Source organism: Lactuca sativa, chromosome 5, assembly GCF_002870075.4.
Source record: "Lactuca sativa cultivar Salinas chromosome 5, Lsat_Salinas_v11, whole genome shotgun sequence".
NCBI lineage: Eukaryota > Viridiplantae > Streptophyta > Magnoliopsida > Asterales > Asteraceae > Lactuca > Lactuca sativa.
The window spans coordinates 29,968,110-29,992,859 of NC_056627.2; the positions used below are offsets into that span (position 1 = coordinate 29,968,110).

At 42.6% G+C, this 24,750-nt stretch overlaps 1 protein-coding gene across 1 annotated transcript; it reads right to left on the reverse strand.

Annotated features, from left to right (window-relative positions):
• Nucleotides 1-4,352: 4,352 nt before the first annotated feature.
• On the reverse strand, nucleotides 4,353-4,838 carry LOC111880506 (uncharacterized). Its single transcript, XM_023876930.2, has one exon. The coding sequence runs from the start codon at nucleotides 4,836-4,838 to the stop codon at nucleotides 4,353-4,355; it is 486 nt and encodes a 161-aa protein (XP_023732698.2).
• Nucleotides 4,839-24,750: the final 19,912 nt, after the last annotated feature.

The window sequence follows — 24,750 nt, forward strand, 5'->3', positions numbered from 1 at the left end:
TAGAGTTATGTGACAGAGTAGTTTGTATGCTATTTATATGATGTGATACACTGCATTATTTCTATGTGATTTATGCTATGTATGTTTCAGAGTTTACGGAGTTATGACCGGAAGGTCCACAGAGTTAGGACCATAGGGTCCACAGAGTTATGGGACTGGAGGGTCCCACTGAGACACATTAACCAAAGGGTCAAACAGAGTTATAGCCTCGAGTGGCTAATTTGTGTTGTATGTGGTATTTTGGGGAACTCACTAAGCTTCGTGCTTACCGTGTTATGTGTTATGTATTTCAGGTTTTTCTTATCTGGATCGCGGGATGACACCTGCTTGATTGTGAACACCAGAGAAAGAGTTAAGAGGATCCGGGATTACATATTTTATTAAACATGGAGCTATGTTTTGTGATTTTAATAAATGATGTTTTGTGACATAGGTGTTGAGAACTATAAATTTTTTAAAGAAAAATTGTCTTGAAATTACAGTGTTACAAGTTGGTATCAGAGCCTTGGTTAGAGGGATTCGGATGCACCTTCGGGTATATCTGGACTCAAACTGAGGAATGAAGAAAAAAATTTCAAAATAAATGATGTTTTTTCAAAAACGAAGAAGAGTTTCTAATAGAAAACGAGAAAGAGCAGTGTGTACAATCAACCAGAGTCTGAACGGTGATTTCCCAAAATACCCTTATCTTATGCTTTATGAGATATTTTTAGATATTATGCATGCTAGAGATAGGCTAGGTATTTCATATATTAGGACTAGAGTGGCCTGATTTGTGATGCCTTAACCTAGGAGTTGTTGTTATCTGTGATGCGTTTTCGAGTATGTGCTGAGTAGGAGCATGCAGCAGGAATCCTTGTAGAGAGGGATTAGAGTAGAGGAGTAATCTAGGAGAGATACCTAGATAAGCATTGGTGGAGCCTTCCAAGAGAGTTGCCAGATACCCGCGGGGGTAGAGTTTCAGAGTTTGGTGATATCTTTTGGGTATGAGTAGAGCTAGTGGAGTTATCACCTAGGGCGGGTTATATGTGTTTATTCGACGCCCGAATGCTGCTTGCTTCGTGCTTTGTGGAACTTCCGATGATGGGAGTCAACTACCAAGTGAATGTGACGATATTCAAGAGGAAGATGACTGGCATCATAAGGAGTTTCTCAGCAGCTGATGGCGGAGAAGTGTGAGAACCTAGTAAGAGCCTAGGAATTAACCTTAGTTAGATTAGTACGATGACAGAGTAGAGCATTTTGCTGGGGAGCAAGCATGCGTGTTGAGATTGGTGATGAGAAGGTTGAGCCGCTACTTAGGGAATCTGGGATGGTCCGTGTAGAGAGTATGGGTAGATGTGGTAGGTAGTATGGGCTCGTACTAATGAAAATAAAGGACCCATACTCAATGCAGGGAGTGTTCCAGAGGTTCTAGGTAGCAGATCGAGAGGTGATATCATGGTTCGAGCACCAAGATATGTGGCGGTCAGTGCTTCTGGTTTTACCGGTTATTCCGCAGAGATCACTACAAGAAAATAGACCTTTAATGACGCGCAAACAATGACACTCACTAATAGACGACGCGCATTTGTAAGTGCCCTAAAAGATAATGTCAGTTTTGCAAAATCTAAAGGATAGATGGCACGCATTTGTGCGCGCCCTAAAATTAGTGTCAGAAAAGAAAAAAAGAAATGCGGAGGGCGCCTTTCATAAAATGTGCCTCATGTAAATGTGTCACTTTATAATTTTTAAGTGAAACACGCGTTTTAGGCGGGAAATGAAATCGACGAAAATTACCCCCGCCTATTGAATCCCAAAAAGTTAATCCCCCGCCTCTTCTACTTAGCAATAAAAAGCCCTAGATCCCTCATCTTCATCTTCAGTATCATCAAACATCTCTCTCTCTTGGAATCAGATTCTTGAAAGATCGAAACCCTAATTGTAGCCCTAACTACGACATGTCTTACCAACCGTTATCTTCAAATCGCATCATAAACGACGACCACCACGACAACAGTCGGCTGTTGCCGGAGCTATTGGTGGAATAGTGGTGGGATTAGCGTAACGGGGAAGCATATTTTGAAGAGATACGTACCAATCTGAGCTCGATCTGTATTCAATTTCATCTTACTACAAGTTTTGGTCTTTTCAGATTTCCAAGTGTGGTGGCTATGAATACTCCATCATCAAATAGTTTGCATAAACACGACGTAATAGAAGAAGGGAGGAAGTGCTAGAATTTCCTAAAAATGAAACAGATTTGGGTGTTGTGGAGGAGCCACCGGTGGTGGCAAGTGAAGTTGAAACATCTAAGGATAATAGTGAACTGAAAGTTGAGCCAGTGATGAAGGAGGCCGACGGTTGGACTTTAAATGTTAAAATTAAAGTGGAAAAGGATCCAACTCTCAGTGCAACATTGGGATTGAAGACGAACATAAGCTCTTATTTGAATGCTGAGATCGTTCCTGGTGTACATTCTGATGAAAAACCACCATTTCTGGTGGAACTTGATGGATCTCTTCCTTTCTACATGCTCGATGCATATGAGGAGTTTTTTTTGGCTCTAATGCTGGCAATATCATTCTATTTGGGAAGGTATTTTAGCTAATTCAGTTACATCTAAGTTGACCCTGTACATATGTATTATAACGCTTGAGTAATTATATAAGACTCACTATTTTATCATTCATACCAAGATAAAGATTGATCTTGATCTTTAATAACTTTCATTTGAATCAAGGTCAAAGTAGGAAGTACTTATCACAGCTGTTGTGTGGTGGTGAAGAATATGCAAAGATTCATGTATGCTATCCCAAATGGCCCTGTATTTGAAGACTTTGTTATTATGAAGCTTGTCACACCAAGCTTCATGTAATACACCTCTTACCTTTGCTCCCCTTTTCTTCTTTAAATTTACCAACATCATATTGCTTATATTATTATTTACTATCTATTTATGCTTTTTATTTTATTTAATCAGGAGATGGCATTTGAAAATGATTTGGTGAATAATTAGAATCAAATATTCATTTCTTGGATATTTATAAGTTATAACCCCTAAACAGCTAAACCTATACAATAAAACTTTATTTGAAATAATCCGATAATCATTTCTAAATCCCACATCTCGAGTTTATAAAAACTTTATTTGACATAATCTGATATTTATAAGTTATAACCCCTAAACAGCTAAACTTGTACAAACTAATTCTTTTCTTTCTTTGTTTGATTGCATGACTTGCAGATAAGATTCATGGGAAAATGGGAGAAGGTGAGTACAATTTATGAACAAATTACATCTAATTGTTTGTAATATATCATTATATATATTGACTAATCTGATTGATTCTTGTATCATTCAGGTACACAAAACATACTTCTCGTGTCTCCGGAGTATGTGAAAGTGCCTGATTACAAGGTATGATTACAAGTCATGTCAAACACTTTCTTAGGTGTTTTATTTAATAGGATGGACACAATTCCCACTTTTAAAACTCCCAATCTCTGCACCAACACACAACCATAACCATTGTAGTTCTGCCTTGCCTCAATCCTAGCCTCTGGTATCTTTATAAATTGAAAAAACTACAATCCAATTTGTGATGGTATGGAAGATTACAAAAATAGAGAACAAATCTGGAAAACTACCCTCTACTTATACTATCTGACATTACAAACTAAATAATATAAAATACCTAAACTGTCCCTAATGTCCTTTTATTTGTTGAATTTCCCATATTGCCCTTATCTATCATATATTGCAAAAGTTGATGCATAACAATACCCCACCCCAAAAGAACCACCTTGTCCTCAAGGTGGATAGAAATTGTGTATAGCATCCAAACGCTCCTTGGTGACCTCTTTGTCTTGCCCTTTGCCTTGCCATAAATCTTGAATGGTGTTCCCGGGATCTCAAAATGCAACACGAATTCTCTATATTTTTCTGTTAATTCATCCCCTGATCTGGTATCTTCGAACTTGTAGCTTACACCAATGAGTTTATTCAAAACAAAACTTACCTCAAAGGCACCAATCCATTCTGGTAACCCATTAAATGAAGCATTTCTATCTTCTATCTCCACCAGTGATGCTTGTATTTCCCGGCTGGTTGTGAGATTTTCTTTGAGTTTTGCTATTTTAAGATTCAATGGTAACAGGAGAAACTTTTCATGCGGGGTAAACTGATCATCAAATTTTGTTCCAATCTGACCATCAATTCCCTTCTGCTTGTTTCCAACAATTGCTAATATCACCAAATCAAAATGATCACAAGGATGAACCCTGGTTGTATAACCCATTCTCATCATGTTAGCACTAGTCACAATTGCTGGAGTGGTCCATTTAGCTATCTTGTTAACATTATTCTTTATCTATGTGAATATTGCACCCCTTTGAGTGTTCATCTTCCTTGTTAACAGGTTTAGAAATTCTGGGAAATCGATGGTTCCATTACCTTCTACTTCTAATTCATTGATCATATCCTGAAGTTCAACTTCAGTTCTATTTTGCCCAATCAATTTCATAATTGTTCCAAGTTCCTTTGTTGTGATGCAACTGTAGCCATCCTTATCGATTAAGTTGAAGGCTTCCTTCTTGATACCTCCCAGCTTGTAGGTGGTTGTAGACTTGCTGGAGTCGACATGTCCAATAATGTCAATGCTAGTGTGAATATTTTCCTTGCTCATCTTTAATGAAGTATCTGTAGACAAGCTTTCTCGATAGAATGAGGAAGATGAAGAATTGCACGGCGGTAAGGGTGAGGCACTGATACGACTGGGCGATATTGATGCCGACTGGGTTACTTTTGTTTTCGTAGATTTAACTTCACAAGGGCCTGATTTCTCTTTAACATTCATGGGCCAATCCCCTAGCTGATTCAATTTGCGTGTGTCCACAGATCTAATTTTGGCCCACTCATTATTTCCCAGCCAAGTTCTTCGATGACCTAGGTAACACTTGTCCATTCCATCGGGTCCTTCAATTGCCTCACTGACACCTGTCAAAATCCAAGCATCTGTACTTTTCTTTCTTAGCCATGATTTTATTCATAATTTGATGAATAAAATCAAGGATCCTTTTTTTCTTTTGGATTTAATTGGGTAATGGTATATTTGATGGCATGAAATCTTAGGAAACTTCAAGCACAAATAAAAGATCTTGAAGATGAAAGAGCATCAAGTCGACAAAAAGAGGTTATCATTACATAATAATTCATATAGATCCTTTCTCATCTGTCTTTTGGTGAATAATAGGATTCTAAGTAAGTTGTGTGTGTGACGTGGATGATGCAGAATTTGATAATGCAGCATGTAGAGCATTTAGCAGGGGATTTGATTCATCTGTTTCAAGGGCTATTAAGATATGATCCATTAGAGAGGGTAACAACACGTGCAACATTAAGACATCCTTTCTACACCAGGGACAATCTGAGTAGACGATACTAGCTGCTGCTAACAATATCAAAACAAAGTATGTGGTGGTCAATCTAAATCTACACACAGAAGGAAGGAAGGATGTTTTTGCTGTAGATGTTTTTATTTCCCGAGGGTATGTTTTGAGTTCCTACTACACTGCTGTGTGGAAACCCCACCCACACATCTTATTGACCACCTTGAAGTCAAATTTATGTACAAAGTACAAACAAACAAACAAATGTAGAAAAACAAAAGAGAGATGATTACAAGGTATGTGAAAGAGGAATGGGCATGGTTATGTTCTTTATCCAAGGTATTTTGGTCTTCTCTTTCTCTTTCTCTCTCTGTAACAGCCCGAAATCTCAGGTATTGTTTAAATTATGTTTTTGGGTGATTTAAGGGGGGGACTCGGCGTGTTGGAGCCTAGACTCGCCGAGTAGGATCGCAGACTTGGTCGCGGGATCGCGACTGGACTCGACGAGTCCAGGTATGGACTCGGCGAGTCGACGCTGTTCAGCAGAAACCCTAACCGTTCGGTTTGGGATCGTATATAATGCTCTTATGTGCCGTCATTATTCGTTTTTAGTCGATTGAGAGGAACCCTAATCGGTTGTGGGCATCTAGAGCAAGATTGGAGGGTATTAGGGCTTGAAGAGGTTGTGGGACAAAGAGAAGAAAGGTTTTGGCTGAAGGAACAGCAAAGGATTCGAGTCCTGCGGTTTGGAAACACAGAGAAAGCATATCCCAGGTAATATTTCGGATTTCCTTCTGTTGTTTGTTGTGTTTATGAAGTTAGGGTTTATGAAACCCATTTAGTGATTAGATGGGTTATTATGTTATTACCCAAACGTTTATACCCCCAGTAATGAGATGCTTAGAAGTCCAGAAAGTCCCATGGTTGTATATCTCGGGACCGCACGTAATTCAGGAAGCAGTTGCTCGTCTGCATGGCATGGACTCGCCGAGTTGTTCTTCAGACTCGGCGAGTAGCTTGAAGATTTACTGGGACTCGCCGAGTTGTTCTTTAGACTCGGCGAGTGGAGTCGGGGTGGCCCCGCGATTCTTTCAAGGGTAACTCGTCGGGTCGAGGAGGGTACTCGACGAGTAGATAAGGAATCTCAGAAAGTTGGAGGACGTCTAGACTCGCCGAGTCGTCATGGTACTCGCCGAGTCCGGTCGAGCTGACCGTTGACCAGAGTTGACCTAAGTCTGACTTCTTAGGGATAGTCACCCTTAGAAGTTATAAGTGTTAATGAGATATGTGATGTTATAGGAAGGTTGTAGCTTGTCGGATTGTGCCCGAGTGATTTCAAGAGTTGCTAGCTTTCAGCATTTACGAGGTGAGTCTTCTCACTATACTGTACCCGGAAGGGTTGACTGTGTGACCGGAAGGTCGGATATGATATGTGATATGTATGCTATATGTGGTAAGTTAATTGTTATATATGCTATGTATGTTATGGGCCGGAAGGCGATTATATTATGGGCCGGAAGGCAATATGTTATGGGCCGGAAGGCGATACGATTGTGTGATGGACCGGAAGGTCGGCGTGGGTAAGGCCGGAAGGTTTACCCAGCAGGGACGGAAGTCCCCTGAGACACATGGACCGGAAGGTCGGGCCTGGAAAGGCGTATGTGCGTAAGTTGTATATTGGGGAACTCACTAAGCATTTATGCTTACAGTTGTTGCGCATGTATTTCAGGTACCAGCGAGGACCGTGGGAAGGCGCCGGCATGATCGATACACACTGAAGATTGTCTTTATGATCTTGGGATTTTAAATATATGTATTTGACAGAATACTTGAACTATTTATGCCTTGTTTTAAATGGAATTAATTATGTTTTAAAAATGAAAAATTTGTTTGAAAAATTTGAGTTGTTACAATTGGTATCAGAGCCTTGGTTTGAGAGATTCGGGTGCACCTTCGGGGGTAACTGAACTCAAACCGAGGATTTGAGGAAACTTTTCAAATAAAGGCATAAACGTTTGTAAATGGTTTTGTGGTAAGCAAGAAAGAAGCAGTGTGTACGATCAGTCAGCGCCCGAACGGTAAAGATCCCCAAAATACCTTACAATATTATATGATATGAATTGTTATGCATGCTAGAAGACTAGGTATCCATGATAGGACTAGAGTGGCCTGATTTGTGATGCCTTAGTCTAGGGAAGTTGCCTATATGAGATGCTTTGCTAGTATGCGGGTAGATAGAGCGTATCAGAAGTAGAGTACTCACTATCCGGAGTTTGGGGAGGAGGACTTGGGATGAACATTGATGCGGTGTGGTCGGTAGTATTGGGCCCGTACTACCGAGGACACCGGGTCAGTGGGAGGCCCAAGTAAGAATCCCTGGATATCTGGGACTGAGTAGGGTTGCGTATCGAGTGCGATAATACTCGGTAGAATCTCTGATAGTTTTATGTTGTATTTCAGAGATATCATGGTTAGACCGCGTCACGGAGCAAGTACGAGCGGTGTGAGTGACGAGGATATTCGTCAGATGATCCACGAGGAGGTGGCGGCGGCGATCTGGGCTGAGATCCCGGAGATGTTTGGGTCTATCAAGACCACCCTGATGGAGACGTTCGACGAGCGGTACGCCGCATTGACTGAGGCTGCAACCGCTGCAGCTACCGCAGCCGTGGCCGCTGCTAGGCCACAGGGAGGTGACTCGTTGCTGTTCCGAGAGTTCAGCAACACGAAGCCACCGGAGTTCGATGGGACGCAGGATCCGATTGCTGCGATGAGGTGGATCGCGGATATAGAGGGGTGCTTCTATACTTGTTCATGCCCGGAGCACCTGAGGGTACGGTTCGCTTTGAACCAGCTCCGTCTGGGAGCAAAGGACTGGTGGAAGTTCGTGACGGCGAACTTCACTTTGGCAGAGACTGCGGCAGTGACATGGGGGGGGTTCACTACCATGTTCAGGGATGAGTACGTTCCCCCGGTGGAGCGGGAACGATTGGTTCAGGAGTTCTTAACCCTCAAGCAGGGTACCGATTCTGTTGCGGTGATTACACGGAAGTTTCATGAGAGGGCGATGTTTTGCCCTGAGCTGGTGTCCTCAGAGCAGGCTCGGATGAGCCGGTACTTGGGAGTGTTGAGGAGGGATATCCGGGAGTTTGTATCGAACTCCACCTACCATACTTTTGCTGAGCTTCAGGCGAATGCCAGGAAGCGCGATATCGAGTTGGAGACCCAGGCTCGGGAGGAGGCTGAGTCTCAGCGGGTGGACCGGCGACCAGCTCAGTTCCAGCCGGCAGCCAAGCGGACCAAGTCCGCTGATTCGAGGACAGGAGGTTCGAAGGGTCGCACTTGCGGGAAGTGCGGCAAGAGTCATGATGGAGTATGTCGATCTGGTGCTTGCTACAAGTGTGGCAAGGAGGGGCACATTGCTAGGGAGTGTCCCAAGGGGTTTACGGTTTGCTTTCATTGCAACCAGACTGGCCATAGGAAGGCCGAGTGCCCTCAGCTTCTTCAGGGATCTGCACCTGTTGCCGGAGTTACGGCGACTCGACCGGTGAAGGCCGAGGCCCCGAGGGCTCGGGGAAGAGCCTTTCAGCTGACTGCGGAGGAGGTCCGCGCTGCGCCCGATGTTGTGGCAGGTATGTTGTAATTCATGTAATTATTTTAATGTCGATATGTTATGCTTATGTTATTATGCGCGTAGGTACTTTCCTTGTGAACTCTGTGCCTGCCTTAGTGTTATTTGACTCGGGTGCGAGTAGGTCCTTTGTGTCCTTAGCCTTTAGTCAGCATATCGGCGTTAGTGGTGAGTCGTTGAGTCGACCTTTGAGAGTTTCTATAGCTGACGAGAAGGTGATTTGTGCTACGGAGGTTCTTCGGGGATGTGTACTAGAGATTTTCGGGGTTGGATTCCCGATTGATCTGATTCCTATCGCGATGGGGGATGTCTGTGTCATCGTGGGCATGGACTGGCTGAGCCGATTCGGCGCTGTCATCGACTGTGAGCGTCAGTTGGTGACTATACGAGACCCTAAAGGAGGAGTTCTTTCGGTGTACGGTGAGGGTACCCGTTCAGGATCAGCTTTTTGTTCGGCCGCAAGGGCGAGGCAGTGTCTACGGCAGGGCTGTAAGGGTTTTGTGGCGTATGTGATGGATACGCGAGAGGTTTCCGAGAAACCGAAGTCAGTTGAGGAAGTTCCGGTGGTGTGCGAGTTTTCAGATGTTTTTCCCGAGGAGTTGCCGGGAGTACCTCCTGTGAGGCAAGTAGAGTTTGGTATCGATCTGGTTCCGGGAGCCGCGCCTATTGCCAAAGTGCCCTATCGTCTTGCACCTCCAGAGATGCAAGAATTGTCCTCGCAACTCCAGGAGTTGCTGGGGAAGGGATTCATTCGGCCGAGCAGCTCGCCATGGGGAGCACCCATTCTGTTCGTCAAGAAGAAGGATGGTTCACACCGGATGTGCATTGATTACCGGGAGTTGAACAAGCTAACGGTCAAGAACCGTTACCCGTTGCCGAGGATCGATGATTTATTCGATCAGTTGCAGGGAGCATCTTGGTTTTCCAAGATCGATCTGAGGTCAGGATACCATCAGGTGAGGGTACGGAGTGAGGACGTCCAGAAGACAGCGTTTAGGACGCGATATGGGCATTATGAGTTTGTGGTGATGCCTTTTGGACTCACCAATGCCCCGGCTGTGTTCATGGATCTCATGAACAGGGTATGCAGGCCGATGTTGGATCGGTCAGTGATTGTATTTATCGACGACATTCTGGTGTATTCGAGATCTAGAGAGCAGCATGAGGAGCATTTGAGGGAGGTCCTTGAGGTATTGAGGTCGGAGAAGCTTTATGCAAAGTTCTCCAAATGTGACTTCTGGTTGCGGGAGGTCCAGTTTCTAGGACATGTGGTGAATCAGAAAGGGATATTAGTCGATCCGGCCAAGGTTGAGGCGGTGATGAGTTGGGAGGTGCCGAAGTCACCCTCTGAGATCAGGAGTTTCCTTGGGTTGGCAGGGTATTATCGGAGATTTATCAAGGATTTCTCCAAGATCGCAGTGCCACTCACCAGATTGACCCGGAAGGGTGTTGCATTCTCATGGGGACCCGAGCAGCAGACCTCCTTTGAGACACTTCGCCAGAGATTGTGCGAAGCCCCGGTATTAGCTCTCCCAGAAGGGATGGAAGATTTCGTGGTGTATTGCGACGCGTCGATTTCGGGATTGGGTGCAGTATTGATGCAGAGGGGTCATGTGATAGCTTATGCGTCGAGGCAGCTGAAGCCTCATGAGACGAGATATCCTACGCATGATTTAGAGTTGGGGGCAGTAGTGTTCGCTCTCAAAATTTGGCGTCACTACTTGTATGGGGTTCGATGTACGATTTACACGGACCATAAGAGTTTGAAGTATTTGATGGATCAGCCCAACCTAAATATGCGTCAGAGGAGGTGGCTGGATGTAGTCAAGGATTATGATTGTGAGATCCTGTACCACCCAGGCAAGGCTAATGTGGTAGCCGATGCATTGAGCCGCAGGGCGGAGAGCACTCCATTGCGAGACGTATACTTGAGACTGACCGTGATGACTCCTGTATTGGATGATATTCGTAGGGCACAGACTGAGGCTGTATGACCAGAAATGCAGAAGAAAGAGCGGGTTGTGGGGTTAATCTCAGAGTTTGTTAAGGATAGTCGAGGGCTTATGACGTTTCAGGGTCGGGTCTGGGTACCGTTCGCGGGCGGTACGCGTACTACTTTGATGGAAGAAGCTCATAGATCGAAATTCTCGATTCATCCCGGTGCTACAAAGATGTATTTGGATTTGAGGAAAGAATATTGGTGGCCCTGTATGAAGAGGGACGTGGCATGGTTCGCTGAGAGGTGCTTGACCTGCCGTAGGGTTAAGGCTGAGCACCAGAGACCGCATGGCAAGTTGCAGCCATTGGAGATCCCCGAGTGGAAGTGGGAACAGATCACTATGGATTTTATCACCAAATTGCCAAGGACTGCTAGGGGAGTTGACGCAATTTGGGTGATTGTGGATAGGTTGACGAAGAGTGCACACTTCCTTGCCATCAGTGAGAGTTCTTCAGCGGAAAAGTTGGCGGAGATATACGTGAAAGAGGTGGTGTCTCGGCACGGGGTGCCGATCTCGATTGTGTCAGACCGCGATGTGCGCTTCACTTCCAGGTTCTGGAAGAAATTCCATGAGGAGCTGGGTACTAAATTGCATTTTAGTACCGCATACCATCCCCAGACAGACGGTCAGAGCGAGCGGACGATTCAGACGCTGGAGGACATGCTCCGAGCGTGTGTGTTAGACTTCGGGGGTAGTTGGGATGCGTATTTACCATTGGCAGAGTTCTCCTACAACAACAGCCATCGTTCGAGCATTGGTATGCCACCTTTCGAGCTGTTGTATGGTAGGAGGTGTCGGACCCCCATTTGCTGGGGAGAGGTGGGACAGAGAGTGATGGGCAGCACGGAGATCGTGCTCCAGACAACAGAGCAGATTCAGCAAGTGAGACAAAGGTTATTGACTGCCCAGAGCCGACAGAAGAGTTATGCTGACAGGCGCCGATCCGAGCTTGAATTTCAGGTCGGCGACTTCGTTCTCCTGAAGGTCTCTCCTTGGAAAGGAGTGATTCGGTTCAGGAAGAGAGGCAAATTGGGGCCCCGGTATATTGGGCCATTTCGTGTGATTGCAAGGATAGGCCGGGTAGCCTATCGGTTGGAACTGCCAGCAGAGTTGGGTCAGATCCATGACACTTTTCATGTGTCGCAGCTGAGGAAGTGTATAGCCGATGAGTCGGCAGTGGTTCCATTGGAGGATATTCAGGTGGACGTAAGCCTGAATTACGCAGAGAGACCAGTGGCGATCAGGGATCGGAAGATCAAGGTTCTGAGGAACAAGGAGGTACCCTTGGTGTTGGTCCAATGGCAACACCGTAAGGGATCGGAAATGACTTGGGAACCGGAACGCGAGATGCGGGAGCAGCATCCGAAACTATTTGCGGAGTGAGACTTCGAGGGCGAAGTCTAATCCAAGTGGGGGAGAGTTGTAACAGCCCGAAATCTCAGGTATTGTTTAAATTATGTTTTTGGGTGATTTAAGGGGGGGACTCGGCGTGTTGGAGCCTAGACTCGCCGAGTAGGATCGCAGACTTGGTCGCGGGATCGCGACTGGACTCGACGAGTCCAGGTATGGACTCGGCGAGTCGACGCTGTTCAGCAGAAACCCTAACCGTTCGGTTTGGGATCGTATATAATGCTCTTATGTGCCGTCATTGTTCGTTTTTAGTCGATTGAGAGGAACCCTAATCGGTTGTGGGCATCTAGAGCAAGATTGGAGGGTATTAGGGCTTGAAGAGGTTGTGGGACAAAGAGAAGAAAGGTTTTGGCTGAAGGAACAGCAAAGGATTCGAGTCCTGCGGTTTGGAAACACAGAGAAAGCATATCCCAGGTAATATTTCGGATTTCCTTCTGTTGTTTGTTGTGTTTATGAAGTTAGGGTTTATGAAACCCATTTAGTGATTAGATGGGTTATTATGTTATTACCCAAACGTTTATACCCCCAGTAATGAGATGCTTAGAAGTCCAGAAAGTCCCATGGTTGTATATCTCGGGACCGCACGTAATTCAGGAAGCAGTTGCTCGTCTGCATGGCATGGACTCGCCGAGTTGTTCTTCAGACTCGGCGAGTAGCTTGAAGATTTACTGGGACTCGCCGAGTTGTTCTTTAGACTCGGCGAGTGGAGTCGGGGTGGCCCCGCGATTCTTTCAAGGGTAACTCGTCGGGTCGAGGAGGGTACTCGACGAGTAGATAAGGAATCTCAGAAAGTTGGAGGACGTCTAGACTCGCCGAGTCGTCATGGTACTCGCCGAGTCCGGTCGAGCTGACCGTTGACCAGAGTTGACCTAAGTCTGACTTCTTAGGGATAGTCACCCTTAGAAGTTATAAGTGTTAATGAGATATGTGATGTTATAGGAAGGTTGTAGCTTGTCGGATTGTGCCCGAGTGATTTCAAGAGTTGCTAGCTTTCAGCATTTACGAGGTGAGTCTTCTCACTATACTGTACCCGGAAGGGTTGACTGTGTGACCGGAAGGTCGGATATGATATGTGATATGTATGCTATATGTGGTAAGTTAATTGTTATATATGCTATGTATGTTATGGGCTGGAAGGCGATTATATTATGGGCCGGAAGGCAATATGTTATGGGCCGGAAGGCGATACGATTGTGTGATGGACCGGAAGGTCGGCGTGGGTAAGGCCGGAAGGTTTACCCAGCAGGGACGGAAGTCCCCTGAGACACATGGACCGGAAGGTCGGGCCTGGAAAGGCGTATGTGCGTAAGTTGTATATTGGGGAACTCACTAAGCATTTATGCTTACAGTTGTTGCGCATGTATTTCAGGTACCAGCGAGGACCGTGGGAAGGCGCCGGCATGATCGATACACACTGAAGATTGTCTTTATGATCTTGGGATTTTAAATATATGTATTTGACAGAATACTTGAACTATTTATGCCTTGTTTTAAATGGAATTAATTATGTTTTCAAAATGAAAAATTTGTTTGAAAAATTTGAGTTGTTACACTCTCTCTCTCTCTCTCTCACACACACACACACACACAAACACATGCATACACAACATGAAGGATCTTTAAGTTTTTTAACATTGAGAATAAAGTGTTCATTGTATTTCAGTTTATGGAGAGACAGCTGGTTGACTGTGAATGATCCTATTTTACAGACACACAAGGTATTAGTGACATACAATTTCATTGGTATTTCACTTTTTTTTTAATTTAACTTAATTTAATTTAATTTTGTTCTCATTTTCTGTGCATACGTGCTTCATTTTGAGCAGTTTCTGTGTAGTTGAATGCTGGATTTTGATCTCTGGTTTCCCTAATAATGGTTTGGATTGAATGAAAGAAGTAGCAATGTATCATCACTGATCATGACACAACACCGAGAGGTCATCTTTAACAAAATTATCTTTACTATATGTGAATTACATGACAAAAATTTCAAATAACTTATAAAGATTTCTTTTTTCAGAAAATCAGCTTATAAAGACTGATCAAGTGAACATACTGATTAGATCACTTCTCCTTAAGCAACAACAAAGTCTGGAACAACTTCAAAGAATGCAAAGGGTGCAGGCCCAAATGAGGGTTCAAGAAAGAGGTATTTAACTTTTTTTTGTTACACATACTTGTTTTTTATGCTCACATTCAGTGTGCATCCATTTATGACATTCACCAATAGACTTGGTCAAGATATATATTTGAAGCTAGGCAACGAAGATGAACCGAGAATGTTGCGAGCATCTGATGTATGAGTCTTCTTTGTTTACCGTGAGATTGACCAACCTAGCAAGCTACAGGTGATTAGGGGTCCTTCGTGTGTGTGTGTGTGTATTTCTTTCATTATACAATTTTTATCTATTTATTATAGTGAAGGATAATTCAAGAAGCCCACTTTTATTTATTTCCATGCTTCTGCCTTACTTGTGAAAAAATTGTGCTTGACAGGATTGAAAACAGAACAGTTGGAGAAGTTGTTAGAATTTGGCAGTTTGGTTTGAATAATTGTGTGCATAACAGTAATGAGGTTCTACCATTCAATATTTCCTTATTCTCCTTTGACATTTTTTTTCTTTATATCTTCAAACATATTGCTGTAAAAGAACTAACTTTAATAAGGAAATAAATTAATTGTTGAAGTTTTTGATTGATTAAGTGTCTTGATTGAAACCGGTTGTACATGTTTTGACAAGGAGTTGTTGTATCTATTCAGAGTAGGCTTAGAGCAATGGTTGCAAGAGATGAGTTCAGAAGAAGAAGAAGAAACAAGGCTGCAACTAACATGTTGACTCTTTGTTGACTTATTGTTGTTTTTTGTGCAGAAAGGTGCTTTATGTTCTGATACTAGTATTGGTCAAGGGGGTACTATTACATGGAAGGTGCTTCAATACACACTTGCTTACTCCATTGTACACAAACTAAGGAAATAGGAAAACACACAACGGAAATTGGAAAGCGAATGAAAATGACAAGTGATTTTGTGTTGTGTTTACAAGGTTGATGAAAGCGAATAGCTCTCGAGTTAGAAGTGGAAAAGAAAGCTCAAGCCGAAAGAGGTAAGATGCTAAAAATGCAAGTGTTGTATTCTTCATTTCAATCTTTAGTATGAAACATAGAGTAGATTAGATGAATGCAAATTTATATATTGTAAGAATTAGAATTGTATGACATTAAAGTTTATTCAATGGATTGTATTTTTTGTATATGGTATTTTATTTCTATTATGACACATTAAATGCACATTTAATTTAAAAATTAATAAATATATAAATATATATTTTTTAAATATTTAAATTTACGATACGCAACAATGTGTGTCATCTTCATTTATGACATGGCCTTTCTTGACAGGGGCTTTCTTGATACGCATTACGTGTCATTAACACGCGTGTCGTAAGGTTACGACACGCGAATGCGTGTCGTCTTCCTTTATGACAGGGCCTTCCTTGATACGCATTGCGTGTCGTAAACGCGCGTCGTAATTGCGCGTCGTAAATGAGCGTCGTAAATGCACATCGTTTATAGACGACGCGCAAAAGCGCGTCGTCTCTCTTTATGACAGGGCCTTCCTTGATGTGCATTTGCGCATCGTCTGAGCCTTTTACGACGTGCAATGAGCGTCGTAAAAGGCTGTTTTTCTAGTAGTGGATTATCTAGACCAAGGTCGAATGTGAAAGAGTATGGGTCCAAGAGGTCAGGATGAACGAGTTTCGGTGGAGCATTCCTTAGTATGGGAATCGAGTTAGCTCCGAGGGATTGTTGGTGATATGCCATTAGTGTCGCAAGACTCACAGTTGAGTAGGGACGGTGCTTTATGGAAGAATACGGTTCGAGCCGGCAGCCGGCCGATAGTAGAGATGTCACCTTTTGTGACCCGAGTGGTGCTATTTCCTTTTCCTGAAGGAGACGTAAGAGGTGTTGAGGTTTCGGTTTCTGGGTTGGGGGTGAGCCCTGTGGGATCGCACTGATGGTGACCTTCAAATTGAGTGTCTGGCAGTAGGTCTGTTGTGAGGAAATGATATAGCCTGAGCAGGATGTCAGTGGGGACTGAGATGGTCAAGGACCAGGATACACCCTATTTGAGTATGGTAGGGCATGTGTTAGCTGCAGCGTTAGGCGATCAAGAGGAGTATATCAGGGCGGTGACTCTTATTTTCCTTGATGGGCATAGAGATAGTGGAAATGTGGTTTCTACTCTTATGATAAGGGACGTGTCGGAGCATTGGGTGAGAAGTCGAGGATGAGGAGCATGATAATTCATTATTCCTATATTAGGAGTCAGGGTTAATACTAGACACTTGGGAGGTCCGGTGATGGTATGATGTGAGATTATGAATGACTAGAGGCAGTCATGATAGTAAGTTCCGAGGAATTCCTATGAGATTCGGGTGCTTGGAGTTGTTTGATCTCTGTCAGGGAGATCATCGAGCGTTGCATGGCACCTTGCGGGATTCGGGTGCAATGTTACTTGTGGAGACAGTCTGTGAGATCGAATGTTGGTGCACCAATTGGTGATGGTTCAAACCCTAAGTGGGGGAGGACCAGGTATTTTGTTGAGGGGATCTGAGATTTGTTCGAGATCGGTTAGAGATCTGGATATAGAGACCTGCGGTGTGGATTCATGCGCTCAGGGTTATTGGTGTTTGAAGCGAGGTACAGAGTGAGATAATGCATGTGGCATGTGTTTGGTAAAGGATGAATGTCTCCACAGCAAGTGGCCATTGATCGGAGACCTTATGGTGGATAGGAATTCTTTAAGGTTATAATGATGAAATCAAGGTGGTTGGCTCGTGGGGTAGTTCGTTGGTTGAGGAACGCTAGTTCAATGTTTGGGCCGTTATGCAGTTTGGGAAGGGCATAAGTTGATTAGTCAACCAAATTCATAGTCATTATGAGTATTATGGCATGAGTTTTGGGCAATAGAGGAGGAAGTTTCAGATTGTCATCTTTGTGTTTTGAGTCGTTGGCAATTTCTCTGTGTTTTAATTTGGAAGATGGAGTATTCCGGGGTATCCGAGTTCAACGTCCTAAATCTCGGATTATTTTGAGTTTTGAGCTTGATATGCCAAGTGGGGTATCGAGTGTCTATGGTTTTGGTGGGGGCCATTCAGCTAATTGACATCAAAGGGATTTAATTGAGAATGTGAATTGCAGCGAGAAAAATGGGTTTTTTCGCGACGGTGATCATCCGATGTAGTGTTGCTTAGCCTGGATGGGTGTGAGTGCACCTATCTATGGATGATCCGTAAGGTATGAGTAATGATCGCAGTGTGGCATCGATCTGAGAGTGAGATTGGGAAGTGGTAAGAGTTAGCGGGGTGAGACCGTGAAGAGTTGCAGTTCAACGAGTTAGTGATGAGAGAGGATGTTGTGATGCTACGGGAACCGTAGTACTCACTAGTCAGAGAGAGGGTGTTGTGATGCTACCAGGAGCCGTAGTACTCACTGGTCAGAGAGAGGTGTTGTGATGCTACAGGGAGCCGTAGTACTCACTGGTCAGAGAGAGGGTGTTGTTGTGCTACGGGGATCCGTAGTACTCATTAGTCAGAGAGAGGGTGTTGTGATGCTACGGAAGCCGTAGTACTCACTAGTCATAGAGGAGGGTGTTGTGATGCTATAGGGAGCCATATTATGCACTAGTTAGCGAGAGGTTGTCATGATGAAGCACTCTTTTTTAGAGCATGACGCAGAAGGGATTTAGGCTTGAATAGCCCTAATTTACGAGTTCTTGGGAGTCTGGTGGTCAGACCAGGGGCAAGACCGGGGTCTCCTCAATGACCGGGAATCATTATATTCTGAGTAAGGTGTGGACATCACAATCCGGAGAATTTGGTCAAGTGAAGTGCACGTGGGTTGCGGGTCATGGGTCACGAGTTGAATGTCCATTGGGACGAGTGGTTTCAATTTTTGTGCTAGACTAGACTCTCGAGTCAAGTTTGATTCTAGCGGTGTATTGAGAAGGTGGAATGAGGTGCCGGAATCAGAGATGGATTCTGTATTAAAGGGGGGGTATTGATTATCTTCTAATGCCTTAGACCTATGTAGGTCAGTACTCGTGTACGGGAAGTACTGCGAGATGCCTAGAATTATGAGCAGTGAACGACATAGGTCGGGGCTGAGTCGACCTTCAGTTGGGAGTGTAGCATTCGCTTGGGGTAAAGTGAACTTCATGACTTGCGTGTCACAATGATCTGAGGTAGTTATTATGGGAAGGGAGCCATTGAGACGGTTGAGATAATGCAATGGACCTTGGGGATTCATCGGTTGGGTCGAATTCAGACCTGGTGCACAATGTTAAGGGGGTTTTGTGAAATGGAGCTGAGGCTTATAGTTATTTCTATATCTGAGGAAACTTCTGAAAGATGGTTATTCTCTTGTGTTTGAGGGCAGAATGTTGAAAATTCACTGTTCGGATGGGTTGGTATAGCAGTTCAGTGAATGAGCCCTGGTGGGATGTGAACCCTTCTGTTCCTTGGGGCGTGATCTAGATTGTTTGGTACATTGGTATGAGGATCGATAGCCGATTTTCGAATTTTGTCTGGCGAAATCAGAGGAGCAGTGAGTTATCAGGGTACGAGGGTCAAATGGCGACTATCATGGCGAGAGCATGAGTGGGCGGTTTGGCGGCGGGCTAGGCGACTAGAGTTTTCGATTTTGGGAAGGTCAGAAAGGGGTATCTTAGCGGCAGAGGGTTCGATTTTGGTTCTGGTTTCGGGAGTTCATGTTTGGACTCAGGCATCCATGTGAAGATGGTGGTGAGATATGAGGTCTTTCTTTTTGTACTTCTGGGTTTTTGGTTTCAATCTAAGTGTTGATAAGAAGCGATTTCGATGGCGAAATGTAATTAAGTGGGGGAGAATTGTAACATCCCGTTTTGGATTGTCCATGATTAGGGTTCGTGGGCCACGAGCCGGGCATGAGGAAGTCTCAGGTTGTGGCGAGTTGCTGGGATCGTAAGGCATCTCGTCACCAGTCTGTAGAACTGAGGATCTTGAGAATCTGAAGTTATATCAAAGAAGCTATGATAGTTTGGGAGTTATGGAAAGTTGAGTCCTTATGGAGAAATGAGTGGCATTGGGTACGCTGGGTGTAAGTATGGTTAAGCTTAGCGTACCTATGAGCGTGGATTGGACATGAGGACCACCTAGTATGCTGGGCGTACTAGGCGCTGAAGGAAAACCCTAATTCAAGTGGTGTCCCTATTTAAAGGATGAGATGGTCTCATTTCTGGTCACCTTCCTCAGCCATTAAACCCTCTCAAACCCTAATAATCGTTCTTCAGCTTGTGGGTGGCCATGTTGAGTTTGTATGTGTTATTGTGGGCTCTTTGGAGTTAAGAAGGAGTATGAAAGAGAATGGAGTTGAAGTCCAGGCCTTGGATCTGAGCTTTCTTAGGGCTAGAGCATCATTTGAAGGTAAAACTTTCAAAGCTTTCCCATTCTTTTTTATCCATACTTAGTATGGTCCATTTTAGGGTTTTATGTCCCAATATTTGAACTTTGTGAGTTGGTGAAGTCCAAAGCTAAACGACCTGTCCTTTGAAGCGTATTTAGTGGTGGGGAACCATAAAAATAAGATCTTGATCATGATATTCAACCCATGCATGAGCTATGTTCATTTTGGGTTAAGAAAGTAAGTCTTTCATGTGTTATGACCTTATCAGCCATCCTAGGGCCTAAAGTCGTCAACTTTATGGAGTAAGAGATGTTAGGAAGTCCAGATCTAAGAGATGAGTTAAGGTCTTAACGGATTAAGACCTAGAAACTTGGACAAGTAAAACTGAGAGTATGCGAGGCGTAATTCCAGTACGCCCCGCATACTGGGTTGAGGTCCCCGACCAGTTCTTGCGTGCCTGAGTACGCTGAGCGTACCAAGGAGGTACGCCTCACGTTATTCCTTCCGTGGGCTTTTGAGTTATGTTTTGGGCCTCGAGTGTTGGGCCTGGAGTTTGGGCTTCGTGCATTAGAGTCTTGGACCAGAAAAGTGTATATATGTGCTTTAGGCCCTTGAGTTGGGCTCGCCTTTTTGTTTGGGTTTTGGGCCGTGTGTGGGCCCATTTACTATTGGGCCTCGGTGGGCCCAATGGGTTCGGGGCATTAATGGGCTGGCAGATGGCTTTCTTTAGACCCAAATAAGTGAGAGGTTGGACTTAGCTCCTAATTGAGATAATTGTGGGTTTGGCACAGAGCTAGAGGCCGGTGCGTGGCAGCAGTGTTTATAGGAGCGGTTCTTCAACCGATGTGAGTCTTCTCACTATACTTTACCTAGAGTGGTCATTAGAGTTATGTAACAGAGTATTTTGTATGCTATTTATATGATGTGATACACTGCATTATTTCTATGTGATTTATTCTATGTATGTTTCAGAGTTTACAGAGTTAGGACCAGAGGATCCACAGAGTTATGAGACTGGAGGGTCCCATTGAGACACATTGACCAGAGGGTTAAACAGAGTTATAGCCTCGAGTGGCTAATTTGTGTTGTATATGGTATTTTAGGGAACTCACTAAGCTTCGTGCTTACCATGTTATGTGTTACGTGTTTCAGGTTTTTCTTATCTAGATCGCGGGACGGCACCAGATTGATTGTACATACCAGAGAAAAAGTTAAGAGGATCTGTGATTACATATTTTATTAAACCTGGAGCTATGTTTTGTGATTTTAATAAATGATGTTTTGTGAAATATGTGTTAAGAATTATAATTTTTTAAAAGAAAAATTGTCTTGAAATTACGGTGTTGCAAATAGTTGTCTTTTCAAGTGTTTTGAAAACCGGACCAGACCGGCCGATTGGACCGGTTCAACTGGGAACCAACCATGTTAGCGGTTTTTTACTCCATTTGTTTGCAAACCGTTAAAAACTGGCGGTTTAGATAAAAACTGTAAAAAACCGGATCGGTTCAACCGGAACTAAAACCAGTTTATTCAACAAGCTTGGTTTTTTTCATATACTCTTCTCAAAGGAGCAAGCCAGCTCAAAGGAGCCGGCAGTGAGAAAAGATACTTGGCTTGATCTTCTAAGCACCCTTTTTATAGACTCTATTTTCCGTCTATTTTTTTTTCACCCACGGATGTGGGATGCCTCAAATACAACTTTTCCATATTACTTTACTACTACCTCTCTTACAATATCCATACATACTAAACATATTTACATTATTTATTTTTTTACGTTAAACACAAAATTACATTACATATATTTAATTATTTAGACATTTTTACACAACTACGTAATGTAAAACACACATTATGTTATTTAATGTACATATATACATATATAAAACACACATGTACATATAATTTATTCTTTTAAACACACACAACACACACACACACATATATATATATATATATATATATATATATATATATATATATATATATATATATATATATATATATATATATATATATATATCCGGTTTTTAGGACCGGTCCAACCGGTCGAACCAATTGAACCATCGAACCAGTAAGATAAACGGTTCGATGTCCGGTCTGGTTTTCAAAACCTTGGTTTTTAGGACCGATCCAACCGGTCGAACCAATTGAACCATCGAACCAGTAAGATAAACGGTTCGATATCTGGTCTGGTTTTCAAAACCTTGGTCTTTTCTTGTCAGCATAGCTCGGTTGATGATACTAAACTGCTAACATCTTTTCCATAAACTTCTTTTCTCCAGCTTGAAGCCAACATGATGACGTTCGACACTTCTGTCCATACAAAGCTTGATAAGGTGTCATCTTAATGCTTAAGTGGAAACTATTATTGTAGGAAAATTCTGTTAGATAAGGTGTCTAAGTCCATAACTATATTTGGTATGTACTTGACCCGACTCGACATGGTCCATTTGGGTTGCATGGCATCATGCATTTGGATAGATTTAATGAGAGAAATAACCCTTGTGGTTTATTAATATATTATAAGTTCTAATATATTAATAGTATTATTTAATTAGTATTGATCAAGAATTAATTTGGAATTAATTAAGTGATCAAAAAGATAACTAATTAAATATATGGGTTGATTATGTAAATCATTTAGAACTTATATAGTGGGCTAAAAGGCTCCATGGATTATCAAGTTGGGTTAAACCCATAGGATGCTCCATGGATGCTCCATGGGAGTTACAAACCCATGGGTCATGGAAATGAAGAGTCATGTCACATTGGGGTTTACATGGTGTAACTCTAGATGTGACACAGTATATAAGGAATATTATTCACCAAAATTGGCTACACTAAGAACAAGAGAGGGCTAGGCCGATTTTACTAGTGTTATACATTCTCTAAAGTTATTCCAAAGCATTTGGTGTTGTGTGAAGCATTTGAGGCATCACACTTAGGGTGCTAGGCTCTCAAGATTTTCAAGGAATCAAATCAACTACAAGGTATGTAATTCTAGCAATATTTTAGATTAAAAGTTCCCCATGTATGCTAGATAGGATTATGAACCTTGGAAATCATATTTTGCATGTATTTTAGACAAACGTAGATCCAAGGTTTTCTAGCGTTGCATGTACACTTAGGGGTGTTAGAATGCACAAAATGATGGGTTTTAGCCATAAGAACTTTCCTATGTGCGCATGCAAAACCCTAATGCTTGGATCTAGGCTTTCTAATTAAACATGCTTTGAATGCAAGACTTCTAATAACTAATTAGGTATGAGAACAATACAAAATCAGGTCTAGAAGCATACCTTTGAATCTATTATTTGATCTTGTTGTCTTGGAGCTCTAGAGTCACAATTGTCACTCCTCTAATGGCTTACAAACACCAAATAGCAAAGAAGATGATTTGGGAGAGAGAGACTAGGAGGAAATCGGCCAGGGGTTCTCTATTCTCAATGAGGTGCCGATTTCACTAAGCCATGGGGTCTATTTATACTTGTAGACTCCTTAAGGGTTACAACTTAAACCCTAGTTGGATAATTTTCTCTTAAAGCAATCCATATCCTTACCATAGATAGCCTTGGATGATTTTGAGCTATCCTTAGCTCTAGAATTCGTCCAACCCCTATCCAATAAGGATTTACAGTCTAAAGTGTAACTGTCAAACAATTGACAGTTTATACCCTCTTATTTAAGTAATCTCTTTAAGTCACCAAATTAATACCAATTAATTTATGACTTATATTAATCAAATAACAATATTATTATTCTTTATATTATTCTCATAATATATTAATAATATTTATTCTCTCTTAATAAATCATTCTATCAAGTTGCTATGGTGAAGGCAACCCAAAAGGACCATCCATAATCGGGTCAAATACTTCCCTAATATAGTTGCAGCCTTAGACACTATTCCAACAGTCTCCCACTTGGATAAGTCTAGTAACTATATGCATAAGTACAATTCGATTTGCAATCGTAGCTCTCAAAGACGCTGTCAAACTCTGATCTAATCAATCTTGTCCTTTAGATAAGGGATCGTACAGTCCTCTGTTAGATATCATGCTGACAATTCTATGGAATGATTAGTCAAGCATTTAGGTTTGTCGATCTCTGATTTATTTGACATAGAACTTAATCGAACACATCAATTCAGTTCTGACCGGGCCCGGCACATAAGTCAAAACAAATCATCGAGCGGCCGAGATATCACTTTTACCTTCTTAGGATAAAAGTTACAGATAAACTTTGACTTATATGCATTTACTTATTCATTAACCAACTATACACAACAATGTGTTTTATGACACCGAGTTACTGATGCGTTTTCGCATTATCAATGTACAATCAATTAACAAATAACAAACCATATATCTAGGTTTTAAGACTATATGATATTATCATCTTGCGATCACCCTTTTATATCATATTCCATAAGGTGATTCCAGCAAGCGCGGGTTTGTTCGAACGCTCAAAACTAGTTCATAAGCACTCATGAACGTTGCAGCAACCCTTTGCTATGTCTAATACCATTTAGACAATCTACACACCGATTCATGACAATCTTCATTCATATCTACTTCCAACATATGAACGATTGTGGACAATTTGAATAATTCGATTATTCTTAATAAACTCAATTATTCTGGAAGTCAAAACATGCAAAATGAAACAATAGTTAAACAATTAACATAAGACAGTAACATTACTTATAAATAAAACTCCTTTATTTAATCATCAAATGTTAATTACATTTATCTATTACACGTTTCTAATACTATCTATCTAATCTATGCTAATATCATCCTTCAGCCCAATACTCCTAGCATGCTGCAAGTGCTTAACCCTACTCAGTCCCTTCATAAGCGGATCTGCTGGGTTATCTTCTGATGATATCCT